Below are 15,433 nucleotides of genomic sequence, written 5' to 3' on the forward strand. Positions count from 1 at the left end.
CTACATGCTGACTGTTTTAATGCCATATTTCTTAGCAGTTATCACTCTTATTCTAACACCAAGCTAACCAGTTTAACAACAGAGTGTTTGTGCAACCTTCTAAGTTTATTAACAGATTTCCTATAACTAATAGTGGTAATGTATTTCAAATGTTATTTTAAAAGCTAGCATTATCTTTTTTCCCTTAAATGAAAACATAATTTATCAAATAACACCCACTTTACCACCTATGAGAAAGTGTCCTAAAGAGACTGAGGTTTTAGCTTTTTTCTTTACAGGTGAGTGGTTTATGGAGACATCAAAAATATGGGGGGCAAGAGATTTCTAGCTCATGGGATAGATGCAGAATACCAGGATAAATGGTCTAGAGCTACTTCTTGGTTTTACTGTTTTGACAATCGCATTTCCTAAAGAAGGCTGTCTGCCAAGAGATTGATGCTTCTCATTCTCTTCCCATCCTTAGTAATTGGATTGCCCTCATTAAGGTGAAAGTACTATTTTTTCTCCCTGTTGATTGTTTGCGTGTAGGTGGCCAGTTACAAATAGGGCAGCTACTGAAATATAGGATGTTACTGTGTCTCAATAACTCTTCTGGTGCAAAAGCATGAAGTTTCTGTAAGTTTCCCAAACAAAACATGAGTGCTTTGTTGCTTGTAACAACACACATGTAATGATGCAAGAATCAGTGAGTATAATGTTCCATTCAATCTTCTTAAAAATAATGGGCATTATTGTTTAATGAATGACCACTGTTTATTAGGTTAAGTTGTATTTAAGTAGGTCTGTGCTTATGTAATTCAAGTGGTTTAATAGGTATTATTAAGGTAATTAGAAAACGATCACGGTTCAGCAATAATATTGAGCTGGAAAGGTTGTGAATAACCAAATTTAGAGACAGGTCTGCAAACACTAGTCTTCAGTGACATTTGCGCAACTCTCTAATAATTCTGTAAGCAGGGGATGAATGGCCCCTTTGTTAGGGGGAGTTATTCATTAGCTCCTCAGCTGAATTAGAAGAGAACATGCATGGGTGTGAAACAACTCCCATGAAGACTGTTGAGCAAAATGAGGCTTTGATGATCTTCTAATTGTAGTGACAACAATTCATGCATTAAAAAAAAAAAAAAAAAAAAAAAAAAAAAAAAAAAAGAATATCAGTTCTATGAGTATTTTTTCATGGCCCTTACTCCCTTTAGTTTGATTCTAAATACCAAATAATAAATCATTAATGTACAACTGCTTTGTTTTACATTGACATTTGTGGAGGCTTATAGAGATGATCTGCCTGCAGGAAGATACAGAAATAAAAATCTCCTAACATGTTTTCCACTGAAACTGACATAACCTATCAGTTGACTAAACAAATCATGAAGAATAGTGGTGAAGAAGAAACTCTGTGTTGAGCAAACAAAATAAATGTATGTGTGTGTGCATGTATGTGTTTTGGAAGGTGAACAGGGTTTCCCAGAACTTCTAACAGAGTCCAAAGAGATCAGCTGACAACTTCGATGAATAAGGAATATGAGGTCTAGAAGTTCCCAAGGCGGTGCAAATTCTCAGGGTCCCCCTTACTGTGTAACTGCTGTACATAGGGACAGCATAGTATTGCTCTGTGGAATGAAAGTTTGACAGTGAAAGCTCATTACAGCCTCTTTCCCTCAGAAGCGATTAATATAGAAATGGCTATGATGTAATTAGAGCATTGAACTTTCAAGTGGGATTTTGGTTACAAGAGATTTGGGCAAACCAGAAGGAAAGTTTTGCTTTAGTAATGCTGTAACAAAAAGCCAGCATAGCTCACAAAACAGACTCTCAAATGTTTTTTCCTTTAACATTTTAAAAATATTTGTCTTACTACCTTACGCCAAATGCTTCAGTGGCTTGTTTTGCCCTTGGAAGGCATAAAGCAGTCCATCAGACTCAACTATTAACAGTGTTATTACGAAACATTTGAAAAGCTCAAGGAAAAATGCCCCTGGGAACACTAGGGGGGTGTTTTGTGAGATGAACAAGTAAGAAAACAAAGGCTATTTTTATTTCGGCTTCCACCGAGTGACGTTTTTGCAAAGCACATTTCTGTTTGTGTACCTCAGTCAAGCTACAATACACTGTTGTTAGAGAGAGAGGTTTTAAAGTGTAAAGAGGAAATGTTTAAAAATTATATATTTTTGCCTAATCAAGAAAACAGCAAACAGGGAATAGTCATCTCTGTATGTGCAGGACATACACATTCCTGCAATAGCAATATTTTTAATGACTCTATGACAATCAGTTCCAGATGATAATTTCTGATGATGACACATGAAGACCAAAGGCTCCGAATACTACCGCTATATCCCTGTGCTGAATCTGTGACAAGCTACCATTGACACGTCCCAGCCAGATGTGCTCTGGCAGTCACTTTGAGAAGACGTTTTTATCACCACTTGCTGAGCTGGAAGATCCTTTAGGAACACATCCCTTACGGCCAAGCTTTATTGGAATCATTCAGAAATAAGAGCAAGATTTCTTTGCTTTTTTTCTCTCCTGCTGCTTTACCATCCTGTTTCACAGTAAAAAAGCAAATCCCAATGGGAAATCACCAAACAGTGTACAAGCCACCATGACTCCTGTCCTCGGCACAGGGGCCTACACAATTCTATTGCTGGCATGAGGAGACCTGGGCTCTCTGAGATGACAGTGCCTGATTGTAATTCTGCATCAGTACTGGAGTCACATTGAAGGGTGGCTGAGTGCTTTTGTTTTGTTTAAAAAAAAAAAAAAAAAAAAAAAAAGATGGAAAGCATGAAGTAAGTTGCATGTTAAAAACTGCGAGAAAACTCCGTAACTGTGTCCACTTTGGAAGGTGGACAGCTTCAACTTGTTTATGAATATCATTGGGCTTAGATATTCTCTTGACTGGCTTGATTGAGATACAGCTGGTAAAATGAACTTACACATTCACAGATAGGTTTGCAAAAGAAAAGTAGAGAAATATGTAATCAATAATCCATTTTTGATTAATATAGGTAGGGAAGTCACTATCTCCTCCAGTAACTACATCCTGTTGATGCAACAAACACTGCAAGCATATGGGACAGACCTGAACAAGGATGTTTGGGGAGGGTCATGTGAAAGGGCGCAAACCCTTTAACACCCTCTGACGTGTCATTGAAAAACACCCAGGGGTTCTTTATTGCTCTGTTTTAGAGCAATAAAAGCCTTTACCTGGTGAAAGAGGAATTCATCCTCTTTAGCAAAATAGACTCAGACTGTGAACTTTTTGGGAGAGAAACCATCTCATTATATATCTGTACAATGTCTACCAGTGATGCCCTAACCCCAGTTGTTCCAAAGCTACCCTAGAATAATAGATTTTTTGTGTACCACAACCTTTCCTGCCGATTAAAGCAAATACAGATTTAGAGGCCAGTTGGCAAAGGAATGAACATCTCTACTGGATTAGATTGTGCATGTGACGCCCACTGGAAGCAGGGATTAGGCTGATATCTGCCAGCAAGTACATCCCAAATCTGACTGTGTTAGTGGGATATCCATTTCTAAATATAGTTTTGGAGTCCACTGTCAACAAAGAAACTATGTTATCAAAGGCAGAACTAAAAGTGAGTGACTATATTTAAAGTATATATTTATATATATATGAAACAACAAAAAAAGCTAACTTCCAAAGCAATAGTGCTTTTAAAGCTAATGCATCTTTAACTGCAATAAAATACAGCATAACAGCATAAACAGGAATGTTATGTGTTATGTTTGATGTTACTGTTTTTAGTTGCACAAAGAATAAAAAAAATCTGCATTTGAGCTCACCTAGCGTTATAAATGAGGACTATTTAAAGTGACCTTAAGTGGCAAAAGCATTGGAAGGAAACTCAGTAATGCATATTCAACTCTCCTATTTTAAGCAGATTCAGGTACGCAAGATGAAACTCAGATGCTACATGAGTGGTTTGAGCTGGTCCTGGAGAAGAATAAATTAATGCGTTACGAGTCTGAGCTTTTGATTGTGTAAGTAAGAATGAGCATTAGTACTAAAGAAGCAAAGGGGAGACAAGAACTTGTACTCACATGACATCTACCCACCCTTCTGTGTGATGGAGTTTGAAACTGTTGTAGAATAAATGTATCCGCAGTAGCTGCAGTCTGCTTTGATCACAGATTTTCAGCTGAGCCCTCCTCATCTTTCCCTCACACAGTGGCTCAATTATTTCAATCCTATAGGATACTCTAAACAACTACAGCATACAGGTGTTCTGCCTTTATGTAGTGTGGGTCTAATTATGTAGGTGTAATGAACACTTGGGCACTTTGTCCTGTGGAAGAAAAATAGTCTGACAAGCTTATCTCAGTTTTAATTGGACATAGTGAATTCCTTGATCTTTTCTCCTACAGAGATGAAAAAGTACATACACCAAGACAGTAAAGAGTTGTCTCAAGTGCCACTGTTTGTGGTTGATGGAAACAACATTGGTTGTAGTTGCCTCACCGTGCTTTGTTTGAAACAGGTTCAGCAGATAGGCATTGGTGACTCCCAGATATTTTTTCCACTATCTCTGGTCAATGTGGGAAGGTGAATAGAGCTGCAGCAGTCGTTACTCACTTCTGGCAGGGCTCTTAGTTTATGGGAGGGTCCAGAATCTTGTTCTGAGTGCCACCAACAAGGCACAGCTGGTTAAAGCCCCAACTGTTGTGACGTAAGAGAGAGCATAATCCAATACATAATACAAAAGGTGGTATTGGTGGTTCTGGCATTGCTGTGCAGAAACTAAGCTTTTAGCTTTTACTGCCCATTAGGAGGATAAACAATACACAAAGTCTTGGTTGAAATAATACTAATATATGTATGTCTTTACTAAATATATATATACTATTTAATGTGCTTTTTATTGTATCCAGAGCCCAAGAACTAGAACTGGAAGACCACCAAAGCAGGTTGGAACAGAAGCTGAGAGAGAAGATGGCTGTTGATGGTAAGTCAAAGCAGGGAGCATGTTCCAGCCTGCAGTCATAGACTGTGTCCATGTGAGTCCCTCCTTGCTCTGAGGAGCAGAGGGGCTGATGTTCTTCCTCCTGTGCTCTTCTGTGAGTGCAGCTCAGCCAACAACATCCAACTTGTAAGATCTTTTCACCTGACTTGAAATGAAGAAAGCTGAGCTAACCTGCCCAATTTTTAAACTGGATTAGATCAGAAGCACACCTAATGCCCCTGATTGTGCTGTGCCTGCAGCAGCATCCACCTAACATGATGATGGGCAGCTACAGGAAGTGATTTCTTCAACTACATAATGCAAGAGAGATTCAGTTAACTCTGATGCTACCAGTTGCCGCAGTATTTTGGAACTATTTTTATGTACTTTGGATTACAGTTTGGGTTTGTCCTTTCATTCACTATTTGAAAATGGAGTGTGGGGAGTAGGAATGCAGGCAGAAGGGGGGGGAGATGCATAGCACTGAATATGCCAAAATATCCTGTTGTGTTCTAACCACCTGGATTGCAAACTACTGCTATTTTCAATATTTTTTTTCTGGGAAAAACAAACAAACAAACAAAAAACTATAAATTTACTTAGATTCTGCATTTTGCATCTGAGCTTTTAAAATTTTAGAAATTCAATTTAAAATCCAACATAAATGTTGTTACCTTATAGATTATTTCCTGATATAGTAAAGTGCTTTCTGCTATATAACATTTTAATTATGGAGTGATGTTTAGGCAACATTTATAAATGTTTTTGTAAATATGTAGTGCTCTTACTACTAATTCCACAGCCTAAGCTTTGCTAAAAGTCCTAATATAGAATTTAGGGGCCTTAATGGGCAACCTTAAATGGCCCAAATGCAGGATAAATTTTCCCTGAACACAAACATAGAAAATATTAACTGCCATTGTCTTCATTTCTTGATGACTAATATTAATTCATGCTGCACATCAACAGTTAAAATGCAAAGCATAACAATATAGTGATCTAGATTCTAACCCCTTGTTTTATGGTCTTTTAGACACCCTTAAAGATGAGATGGATCTAAATGAGGAGGATGAAATTTTTACTGAGATGATGAAAACGGTTGAAGAAAGGGACAAACTTGTGTCTGCCTTAGAGGAGCAGAGAGTGAAAGAAAAAGCAGAAGATCAGCACTTTGAAAGTATTATCTTATCTAGAGGCTATCAGCTGAGTGGGATTTAAACAGCCATATGTAAATAAACATGATTTCAGCAATATTCATAATCACAGAGGTACTATCTTGTGAAATATGAGGGAATTCAAATTTGAAGTCAGCTTATTTGGGAAAGGTCATCTTGTTATCTTAAGCAGTTTCTTTGCTTACACCCGAGTGAGTCAATTCACAGTCAGCTTCAAGGGTCACAAGAATAAAGAATGGGACTGGATTTACCTGTGTGATGGGCGTCATGGTCTGTAAAAGGGAAATCGGAGCTCTGATGTTTTCTTGGAATTTTATTTTAATGCTGAGAATAGAGTTCCTGAGAAACATGATGACATCATCCAGTATTTTTGAGATGGCATTACTTTCCATCTGTTTGTCTGACTCTGTATGTGGTTTGGGGGATATTTTGGCACAGCCAAGCAATGATGAACTATTTAAAGGTCAAAAAGCAAGTTTCTTGTATAAAATTGTTTAATAATAAATAATTAGTTTTTATTTCTGGTGGAGGAAGGGTCTTTTGACTAATAACTATGTATAAGCACTCATTAAAGCTATTGTAAATGCAATGTCAGAAATTAATTTTCCAGGTATTTCTAAGTTTTAGAATACTGTGTATTTTTGAACAAGATGTTGAAACAATATTAAATCCCTGCATTTTGTAAGGGATCATCAAATGGGTGACTTATCCTTAAAACTGTTATAGGCTCAAAATAGCTATTGTATGGCACAGATAAAGATCTTTTCTAAAATCTGCTGAATGATAATTTTAAAACCCAGACTTGATTAGCATCTATAGGGTAGATTTTACAGTTGTTTCATAAAATATATCACAAATATTATCATAGGGTGTCATGAGTAGTGTAGCAGTTACAAATCTCCCTTAGAATAATTTATCAAAACATTTGCAAAAATATTGTTTTGTAATGGGAACATTTAATAGAAAATGTTGTGAGTATACTTAAATTACGTTCATATTGCTGCTCAAAAGTATATATGGAGATTTTTTTGCTTAAAGGAGGTATCTGCTATCTTTTTTTGTACATGCATTGTACACACAGACATTGGTATAGCAGATGTGCAGAAATTCTCATTAGTATTCAGCATACTTTTAAGTACTTTCTTAAATCTGAGATAATTGTGCCATTTAAGATTGCTAACATTCCCAACGGTATGTATGATGCACTACATTTTCAAACCGGAAAAAAAAAAAACAAAGAGAAACTGAAAGCCTGTTTATTCTTGAATATCATTTTACCTCATGCTTTGACTAAGATTTGATGTTCTCATTATTTCAAAAACAGTGCTTATTTGCAAGAGTTTTCTGTCTTGCAGCCAAAGCTACAAGCATTCTTGTTACCAAAAAAAAAAAAAAAAAAAAAAGGCTAAAAAAAACTCTTGGTAGCTACTTGTAGGGTAATGGACACACTGAATCCTGCCACAATAATTTACGAATGTTTTTTTTCTGTATTGTAAGAAATGTAAAATATCCTTTTTAAAATTAAAAGCAAGATTTACTATTCACCACAGATTTACAATATACCTCTATTGGTGCAAGGAACATACTAGTGTTCTGCAATATTTATGTATTTATACTTATTTATTAGCCGGTTTAAAGAGGATAAGTGTCACATATTTTCTAGTTTTGATGTTGTCTGCAATTTCCATAAATAAAAGTGTATTTCTAACAGTTATTTATAGGTAAGGGCCTGCATAGTAGACTAGATAGCTTTATCAATTTGGTAATTATTAGTATAAAATATGAATTAAGATTTAAACAGCAATATCTTAGTGGGATACCCTTCAATATAACATATAGGACCTTAGCAATATAATTTGTATTTCATCTTGGAAAGAAATAGCAGAATCCCTGAATATATGTCAAAATTACTATCGGTTTGGTGTTTTTTTTTCCTGCTGTCATTCATATGCTGAGCATACTTTGATCTTCAGTTTACATTTTTTTGTTGAGATGGATTGCAGTGAGTGGTTTTTTAAACCAACTCTATTACTTAAGATTGACACAAAGTAGAAGCAAGCAGGACAGCAATAAATGTTTAAATTTTCTCTGTTGAAATCATCTGGCATTTCCAGTTTTGTGGAGAAAATTTCTGGATTTTATCACTGTTCCCAGAAGCCTCATGTAGTCCAGTAGATTAATACTGTCTAGATCATCCATCGTTGTTCTCTGTAGAAAACTGAGAGTCATAGTACTTTCAACATAATTTTTTAAAGTTTTAAAGCAACCATTTTTCTTAGTGCTTTGCACAGGATGGTAATTCAGCACAGAAGCCCTCAGTTATATCAATTAAGGATTGTTTTTTTCACCTTACTGCTACTCTCAGAAAAGCCCATTCATCCTCCTTTTGCTGCTGTACAAAGAGCGGGAGGAAGGGCAGCCTCAGAAGAACATGAAGCATCTTGTCCTGAGGGGCAGATACTCTGCCAAAGTCTGATCCTCTTGCCCAGGTAAGGTGCCACGCTGCAAATGCCCAGGTTCAGGTCACTCCACATTGTAGACAGGCCCTGAGACTTCACCTTATAGCAGATCCTTGTTTGGCCATTGAGAGTTGAGAATATTAAAGTCAACAGGAGCTGAGAGCCATCAGCATTTTATGGACCTCAAAAATATTATTTACTAAAAAGATACTTTTCTGTGTGCCATAACACACTCCACCCACAACTGCAAGTCTTGTGTGTCTGCTCCTGCATGTAAAAACCTGTTGGGCTACCATTATCCTGACTGATACTGTGTACCTCACAAGATTAGATCCAAAAATGAACTATGCAGGTGATTTAAAAATAAATAAATAAATAAATAAATAATCACCTGCAATTTAAAGATCTTCATGTATTGCGAGAGTAGAGGAGGAAAAAGAAAAGTTATGTGCACTGTTCATAGGTCAATTTAATATGGCTGACTTTATTACAAATGTATTTAAGAGTATTTGGTTATGAGTGTTCTTGCTGCTCAATCTTTTCTGTAAATTGACTCACTAACATATAATGGATTTACGGATTTTTTTTTTTCAGTCCTTGGCACTGTCATTGTTGGGTATAATGTGATGTGCTGGAACGTATGGGCCATATCTAAATGGACTAGATGTGAGCAATTTTGTATTTGAAGAAATAAAATTGTGTCTCTCTCTCTGAAGTCCCAGTCATTTCCATAGTAATTTCCCTCCCTTGGTATTTATAGTGTAATAATGTGCGTCTAAGAAAAATCTGTTGGTAAGAAGTATCAGTTCCTTAATTCATATACTGGTAAGTAAATTACACTGTCTTGCAGTTCACAGATGCGTTCTATAGTTTAGAAATAATGACACCCTGAAGCTAGACAGTATTCAACTCTTAACACATGAGGTGTGAAATCCATAAGATCAATGACTTCCTTAGGTTGTCAATTCCTGTGTAAGAACATAATTTCTTAAGATATGACATACAAACAATAACAGCCTATGAAGACTTGAAGGAAAAGTGTCCCTGACTGGATCACTGAGAATTGATGATCAAAATCTTAACTTAAATCTTAACTTTACTTATGTTAGGACTTGTTGTTCTGTTACTTTCTGCCAGTGGAAGAGCCTTACAGAGCAAGACAGTGTGTTGCTTGAGATGAGAGAAGCAGATAGGCAAGATTTCAGCCTATATGGGCACCTGCGCTGTTGTCCTCTGCTCAGTGACTCTGAACTGATTGATAGTTCTCTCCTCATCAGATGACAGACAGATGGCAGCTTCTCTTCAGAGCTCAAGGTAATTTTTGGCACATTTGAACTGAGGTTTTTCTTCTTTTGTTGCAACCTTTCCCTTCAATCCTGTGTGCCTGAGAGGCAGACAGGTATGGCAGTGACTTCTCTGATGATACCACTTCTAAGTTCTCAGGACTGCACAGAAATTACCTACTTGCTGGGTTATTGGAAATAATACATGAAACTTTTATCTGTGTTTAAAACCTTACAGACACATTGACTTTATAGTCAGCAGGTCATCAGTTGGGGGGGGGCCTTGCTGGCGCAGAGCAGGAAGTGGGTAGAAATGCCCTCAGTAAAGGAATTTACTGCTATTCATCTCCCTATGTCCCCTCTTCAAAAGATCATAGGTCTAAAGAAAGCCAATTGAACAGGAAGTTCAGGGAAATGATTTTGTAAGCCATTATTTGCCTCAAGATCAATCTGGTCGCTCTCAAGATAAACAAATGCCTCACATTTTTGGGCTATTTGGACAGCTTTCTCTGGGTCCACACAACAAACTTTGAGGACCTGTGCCTTGAAATCTTTGATTCTTAGCTTAAGGATTATGTGATTTCTAATAAAATTTTCACTTTAGTTTAGCAGTCTTTTTCCAGAGAGAAATACTGTTTTATTTTCTGCTTAAGCACATACCAGGATGTGGTTTAGTAGATTGGAGATTCTGTATATCTTTTAAAGTTTTGTTACTGTTAAGAAGGCCTAAGGCTTTCTCTGCTGAGTACTGCATGGATCATACAGTTATTTACATAGTCCAGCACAATGGGTTTATCATGTTAGCTGGGGAGTGCTATCCCCTTAGTCTTCACAGCAGCTGCATCTCATGAACCTACATCTTTGCAAATACCTTATGTATAGGATATTGACTGGATTTCTTTTTGCCCCCAGAATTTATGAACTTTTTTTTTTTTTTTAAATTTTATTTTTTCCAGGTAGTTTCTTCTGCTGGTTCCAATCAACTACTGAAAGAGATGTGGTGGTCCTGCATGCCAGCAATGTTCTTGCTGGAATATTTGTGTAACAGATGTACAAAATTACAGGCACAAGCGTGTGGTACAAGGGATGCTCATAAAGAAAAATTCGATACCGATTTTTTCTAAAACTGTCTCAACAAGGTCAGGTGTAAGTGCATATAAACTTGGACTTGTATTTATAGGTAACTGATTGACAGAACCACAGGTTGCCAGAAGTATTAAATGCCAGGATGATATTCTTATCTCACTAAGTTTCAAAACCACTTTATTTCCTTTGAAACCTTACAAATAATTAATCTCCATAGTTGTATATAGTACATTATCTTTGTTATGCTTCTAAGCAGCCTCTTTTAAAATGCTGTTAACTATTACGCAGGGCCAAGGTGGGCATGTTCAGTAGTTAACTATGTAGAATTGGCAGGTCAGTAGATAGCCGTGTTTTACTATGTAAAAAAATAAAAAGGGTAGACCTTGGTCTAGTTCTGTTCTTCCTGAAGTCAGTGAAGAGTTTGGCTGTAAGCAATTAGAGGAAGAGCATTAGGTCACTAGAGCATTTTTGAAAATACCACTTCCACTGTTGAAATGACCAAAAATGACCAAGCAGTTAAAAGGCTAGTGCGGACGTACACAATGTACACTTAGGAGACAAATGTTGAACTCCAAGACAAACAAACAATTTACTGCATGGCCTTAACCAGCTTGGCTTGTGTGTTCATTATTTTAAAATAAAATAAAATAAAAAGAGTACTTTTAAAAACCACATACAACATCAGTGCTGACCTCTCTCCTGTGAGACAGCCTTCTCAGATGATGATTGTATAATATCCTTTCAGCTGACACAGTGCTTTTTCTTGCCCTAGCGACCTTGCCCATCGTGGGTATACTTATTATATATCCTATCTCTTCCACCTCAGTCAGAAACAAGATTCTGTTCCTGATCATTCTGAGTCCTGCAGTGAAAGAAATAAAAAACACGTGTGCATAGACAGATATGCAGGTGAATAAAAATGCATTTGAAGTATAGCGATTTAGCCTTCTTTTATTGTCTGGATACAATTAATTGTATCCTGATCACATACATGCCAATAAGTATGTGCTACTGGCTGGCTCATCTTTAGGAACAAGGTGCTGACAGGGAGCACAGTGAGAGCCCTTGTGGTCTGCTCCAGATTCCTATGTGCCAGATACAGCAGGGCCAGCCTGAATGGCAGCCTCATGCTGTTGCGTCCTGTGCATGGGATCATAGAGCATGATTATGAAAGTATCCAACTGTCAAATGGGAAGCAGAACAAAAGTCTAGCCAAATGAAAATCCCCACTAAATTCATATTACTGCAGCTTTTATTTGTGGTTAAAATACTATTTAAAGATGAGTCAGATATTTAAAATCAACATTCCCATGTCTGCCATAAGTTAGACTTTGTGCATATCTATAAGAACCTTTGTGCTGAATGCAATATTAAATGAAGATTATATGTCCACATATATTTCCAGATCAAAAGAAAAAGTAGCATATGTAGTTCTAAATATAAGATACAGAAAAAAAAAATGTTGTAACTGCCCTCAAAGACAATCATCGTAAGTAGAATCATCATAAGTAGAAAAACCTTGCAATATTACATCTAAGAGAACTACAAATAAAATCAGAAAGGAACCCATTAAAAAAAAAAAAAAAAAGGTAAACTTAGGTCTGTCTCTTTTTCTGATTCCTTAGCATTATTACTTAAGGCACGCAGTGTCCATGTTTCCAGATCTGATAGAGATGATTTTAAACATTAAATTTGATTCGAAATGTACTTTCTCCTTGTGATGAGCATTTACCCATAGCTCATGGGGCTATTAAATAAGTAGTATTGCATTTGACATCTAATTTACATATGCTGAGAGTAATGAAATAGGAAACAGTAAAAGGAAGATGTTAGGTCTTTTTATTTATTTTGTGTGAGACCTGGCAAGTGCACGTTGAATTCTGATTTTGCTGTGCAGCCCAGCTCCCATTCCTATTCATGTGTGTCTGGTTTGTTCTTTCTGTCTTTAACACAAAATTTAGTGGTACAAAAGCAAGCATACGCATGCTTGCCAAAATGCTCTCTCTCCTGCTGTGCCCACAAAACCCTATATTGACATTTGTGTGTATTCATTTGGGTCCAAATGGAGATTCAGTTGTTGTTTTTTTTCTCTATTTGTAAATGTGACAGATTCACCTGCATCTAACAAATTACTTGACGTGTTGGTTTCTTTTTCTTTTAACATATTCTTAAAAATGTTTTTATTCATATTATATTATTTTCTTGAAAAATGTTCAAAACTGTTCATATCCTAATCCATGCAGTATGTGAGTAGTACTAATGTGTGAAATTCAGTGCGTGTCCTAGAGACAACAGTCCAGAGATGCAGTCGTTGCTCTGAGCCAGTGCAAATGCAAGGAAGCATGAGAGTGGTGTAGTGGCTTGGGTTCATTCCTGCTTTTAACTGATGTCTGTAAAGACAAATAAAGTTTTTCCCCAAGGCATATACTAACTGCATACAACAAATATTCATTGTTGTGTACTCCTCATCAGCTTACCAATGTTACCAGCTTGTAAAAACACAACAATTACTAACTGATTTAGAAATATCCTCACGTTAATTTCATTTCACTTATTATGCCTAATGGATAGCTAGATATTTGCATAAAGTGTGTGTGGCTTTTTGCCTGAATTGTTAATCGAGTGATTAAGTGGTAAGTGAAAGTAGTGCATCCAGATGACATTAATGCTGTTCCAGTCCTGGATGCCTCATGAACTAGCTACCAGTTGGAGCAAATTAGCTGTTTTAAAGATGCCTCTCTCTTAAGCTACCCATCTGCAAATAAAAGGATTGGTATAGCCAATCTATTGTGCTAGGTCATCTTTCTTTCCCACTGCTTTTTTAATGGTCTTACTACAACTGTTTGTTGTTGTCGTTGTTTTTCTGTGTAGAAATGGACATCACCGTGTCTTCTTCCTCCGATGACAGATGTAGTGGTAACCTCCAGGCTGCTTTGCAGCATGTGCTCAAGACTGAACTGCATGTATTAGCCTCAAGTTGCACAAAGCCATGTGGTGGCACTTGATTCCTTCATGAGTTCTTCTCGGAGCAGTGTGGAAACTTCTGACATCCATGCTAACTCATGGTTTCACCTGTGATGTCACATACATGGGTGCGTTTGACAGAGCACCCTGAGGTGGTGACTAACCCGTCTGCGAGGTGGTGTGAGGACAGTTTGGACTGTCGGGAGTGGCCCTCCCCAAAAGGCTGATAAAATGAGGTGCCTGGGGGGCATCGCTGGGCGCGAGCGGCCGTTGGGCGCCAAGGGTCCTCGGGCGGGAGCGGCCGTCGGGCTGAGGCAGGTGCCGGCGGAGGCCGTGTGAGGGGAGCGGGCCCTCCCCGGCGGGCGCCGAGCGAGCGAGAGGGAGGGCGGGCGGGAGGCAGGGCAGGAGTGGGAGAGCGAAGCAGGAGCTGCCTCAAATGCTTGAAATAATTCCGCTTCCGTTCAGAGCCGGGAGCAGCCTTCCACGGCATCGGGGCCTCGGACCCGTCTCCTTCATTCCCCAGCGCCGGCCCGGCCGTCATGGCAACTTCCCCCCAGAAGTCCCCTTCTTCCCCTAAGTCCCCCACCCCGAAATCGCCCCCGTCCCGAAAGAAAGATGACTCCTTCCTGGGCAAGCTCGGCGGCACGCTGGCGAGGAGGAAAAAAGCTAAAGAAGGTAAAAATCAGGGGCGCGCGTGTCCTCGGAGTTACCTTAAAATGGTGGGTGGGGGGGAGGAGGCTCGGGGAGAGGAAAGGGCTCGGGGCAGCGGGAGGAAGGGGCCGACTCGGGGAGGGCGCTGAAGGGAGGAGCGCGCTGGGGCCCCCGGCTCCGCCGCCACCGGGCGGAGGCCCCGGGGCCGCGTCCCGGTGCCAGCGCGTCCCGGAGGGGAGCCGCGGGAGACGCCTCCCTCCCTCCCTCCCGCTGCGGGCCTGGGGGGCTGCGGGGCTCGGTCCCAGCGAGCGTCGGCAGCGCCCAGCTCGGAGCGCGGGGCAGAGCGGCCGGGGCTGCCCAGGCTGGAGGAGCGGAGCGGAGCGGAGCGTTTCCCCGCCGCGGCGGCCTGCAGGGCCTGCGGGCCTTGGGCTTGACCTGATCGTGGACGCTGCGCGCCTCGGAGCCCACCAGGAGTTGTGCAAGAAACGCGCAAAGCTTGATGTGTGTAGCATCAGTGACTTCTAAGGCGTTGGTTTATGGTGGCATACAGCATGCTCTAACATGCTGCTCTGAAAACAGCATAACACACGCAGAATGTAATAGTGCTCATTCCTTTAAAGGCTAAAATTAGGGCTGATTATTATTATTATGCTGTGCTGAAAATCTCTGCCTTACCATCATGGAGGTCCGAAGAAAACTGAGTGACTAGTCTGGTTATTTGTCCATACATGTGAATTAATCTCCACTCCCTTCTGAGTCTGCCTCTTTAAAATCCCATGAGACAGAGAATTGGAATTTAGTGTTACTCATCCATCATTTTCACAGCTGATGTTAATTTAAATAAGATA

The 15,433-nt window shown here is 39.1% G+C and overlaps 2 protein-coding genes across 17 annotated transcripts in view; both read left to right on the forward strand.

Moving 5' to 3' along the window:
* MICAL2 (microtubule associated monooxygenase, calponin and LIM domain containing 2) overlaps nt 1–9,282 on the forward strand; it is a 162,070-nt gene extending 152,788 nt beyond the window's left edge. For 13 of the 16 annotated variants that reach the window (XM_082760776.1, XM_082760762.1, XM_082760764.1 and 10 more), the window contains 3 exons: nt 3,906–4,008; nt 4,897–4,970; nt 6,001–9,282. In XM_082760776.1, the coding sequence (XP_082616902.1) occupies nt 3,906–4,008; nt 4,897–4,970; nt 6,001–6,185 (362 nt within the window). In that variant the 3' untranslated portion in view covers nt 6,186–9,282. The remainder of the gene's footprint in view (nt 1–3,905; nt 4,009–4,896; nt 4,971–6,000) is intronic. The other 3 variants (XM_082760779.1, XM_082760774.1, XM_082760769.1) reach the window with 1 other exon arrangement.
* A 4,288-nt stretch (nt 9,283–13,570) lies between these two features.
* PARVA (parvin alpha) overlaps nt 13,571–15,433 on the forward strand; it is a 69,494-nt gene continuing 67,631 nt past the window's right edge. The window contains exon 1 of the mRNA XM_082761708.1: nt 13,571–14,609. Coding sequence (XP_082617834.1) covers nt 14,474–14,609 — 136 coding nt within the window. The 5' untranslated portion in view covers nt 13,571–14,473. The remainder of the gene's footprint in view (nt 14,610–15,433) is intronic.

The sequence above is a fragment of the Aythya marila genome (genome assembly GCF_965140915.1).
Source record: "Aythya marila genome assembly, chromosome: 5".
Lineage (NCBI taxonomy): Eukaryota > Metazoa > Chordata > Aves > Anseriformes > Anatidae > Aythya > Aythya marila.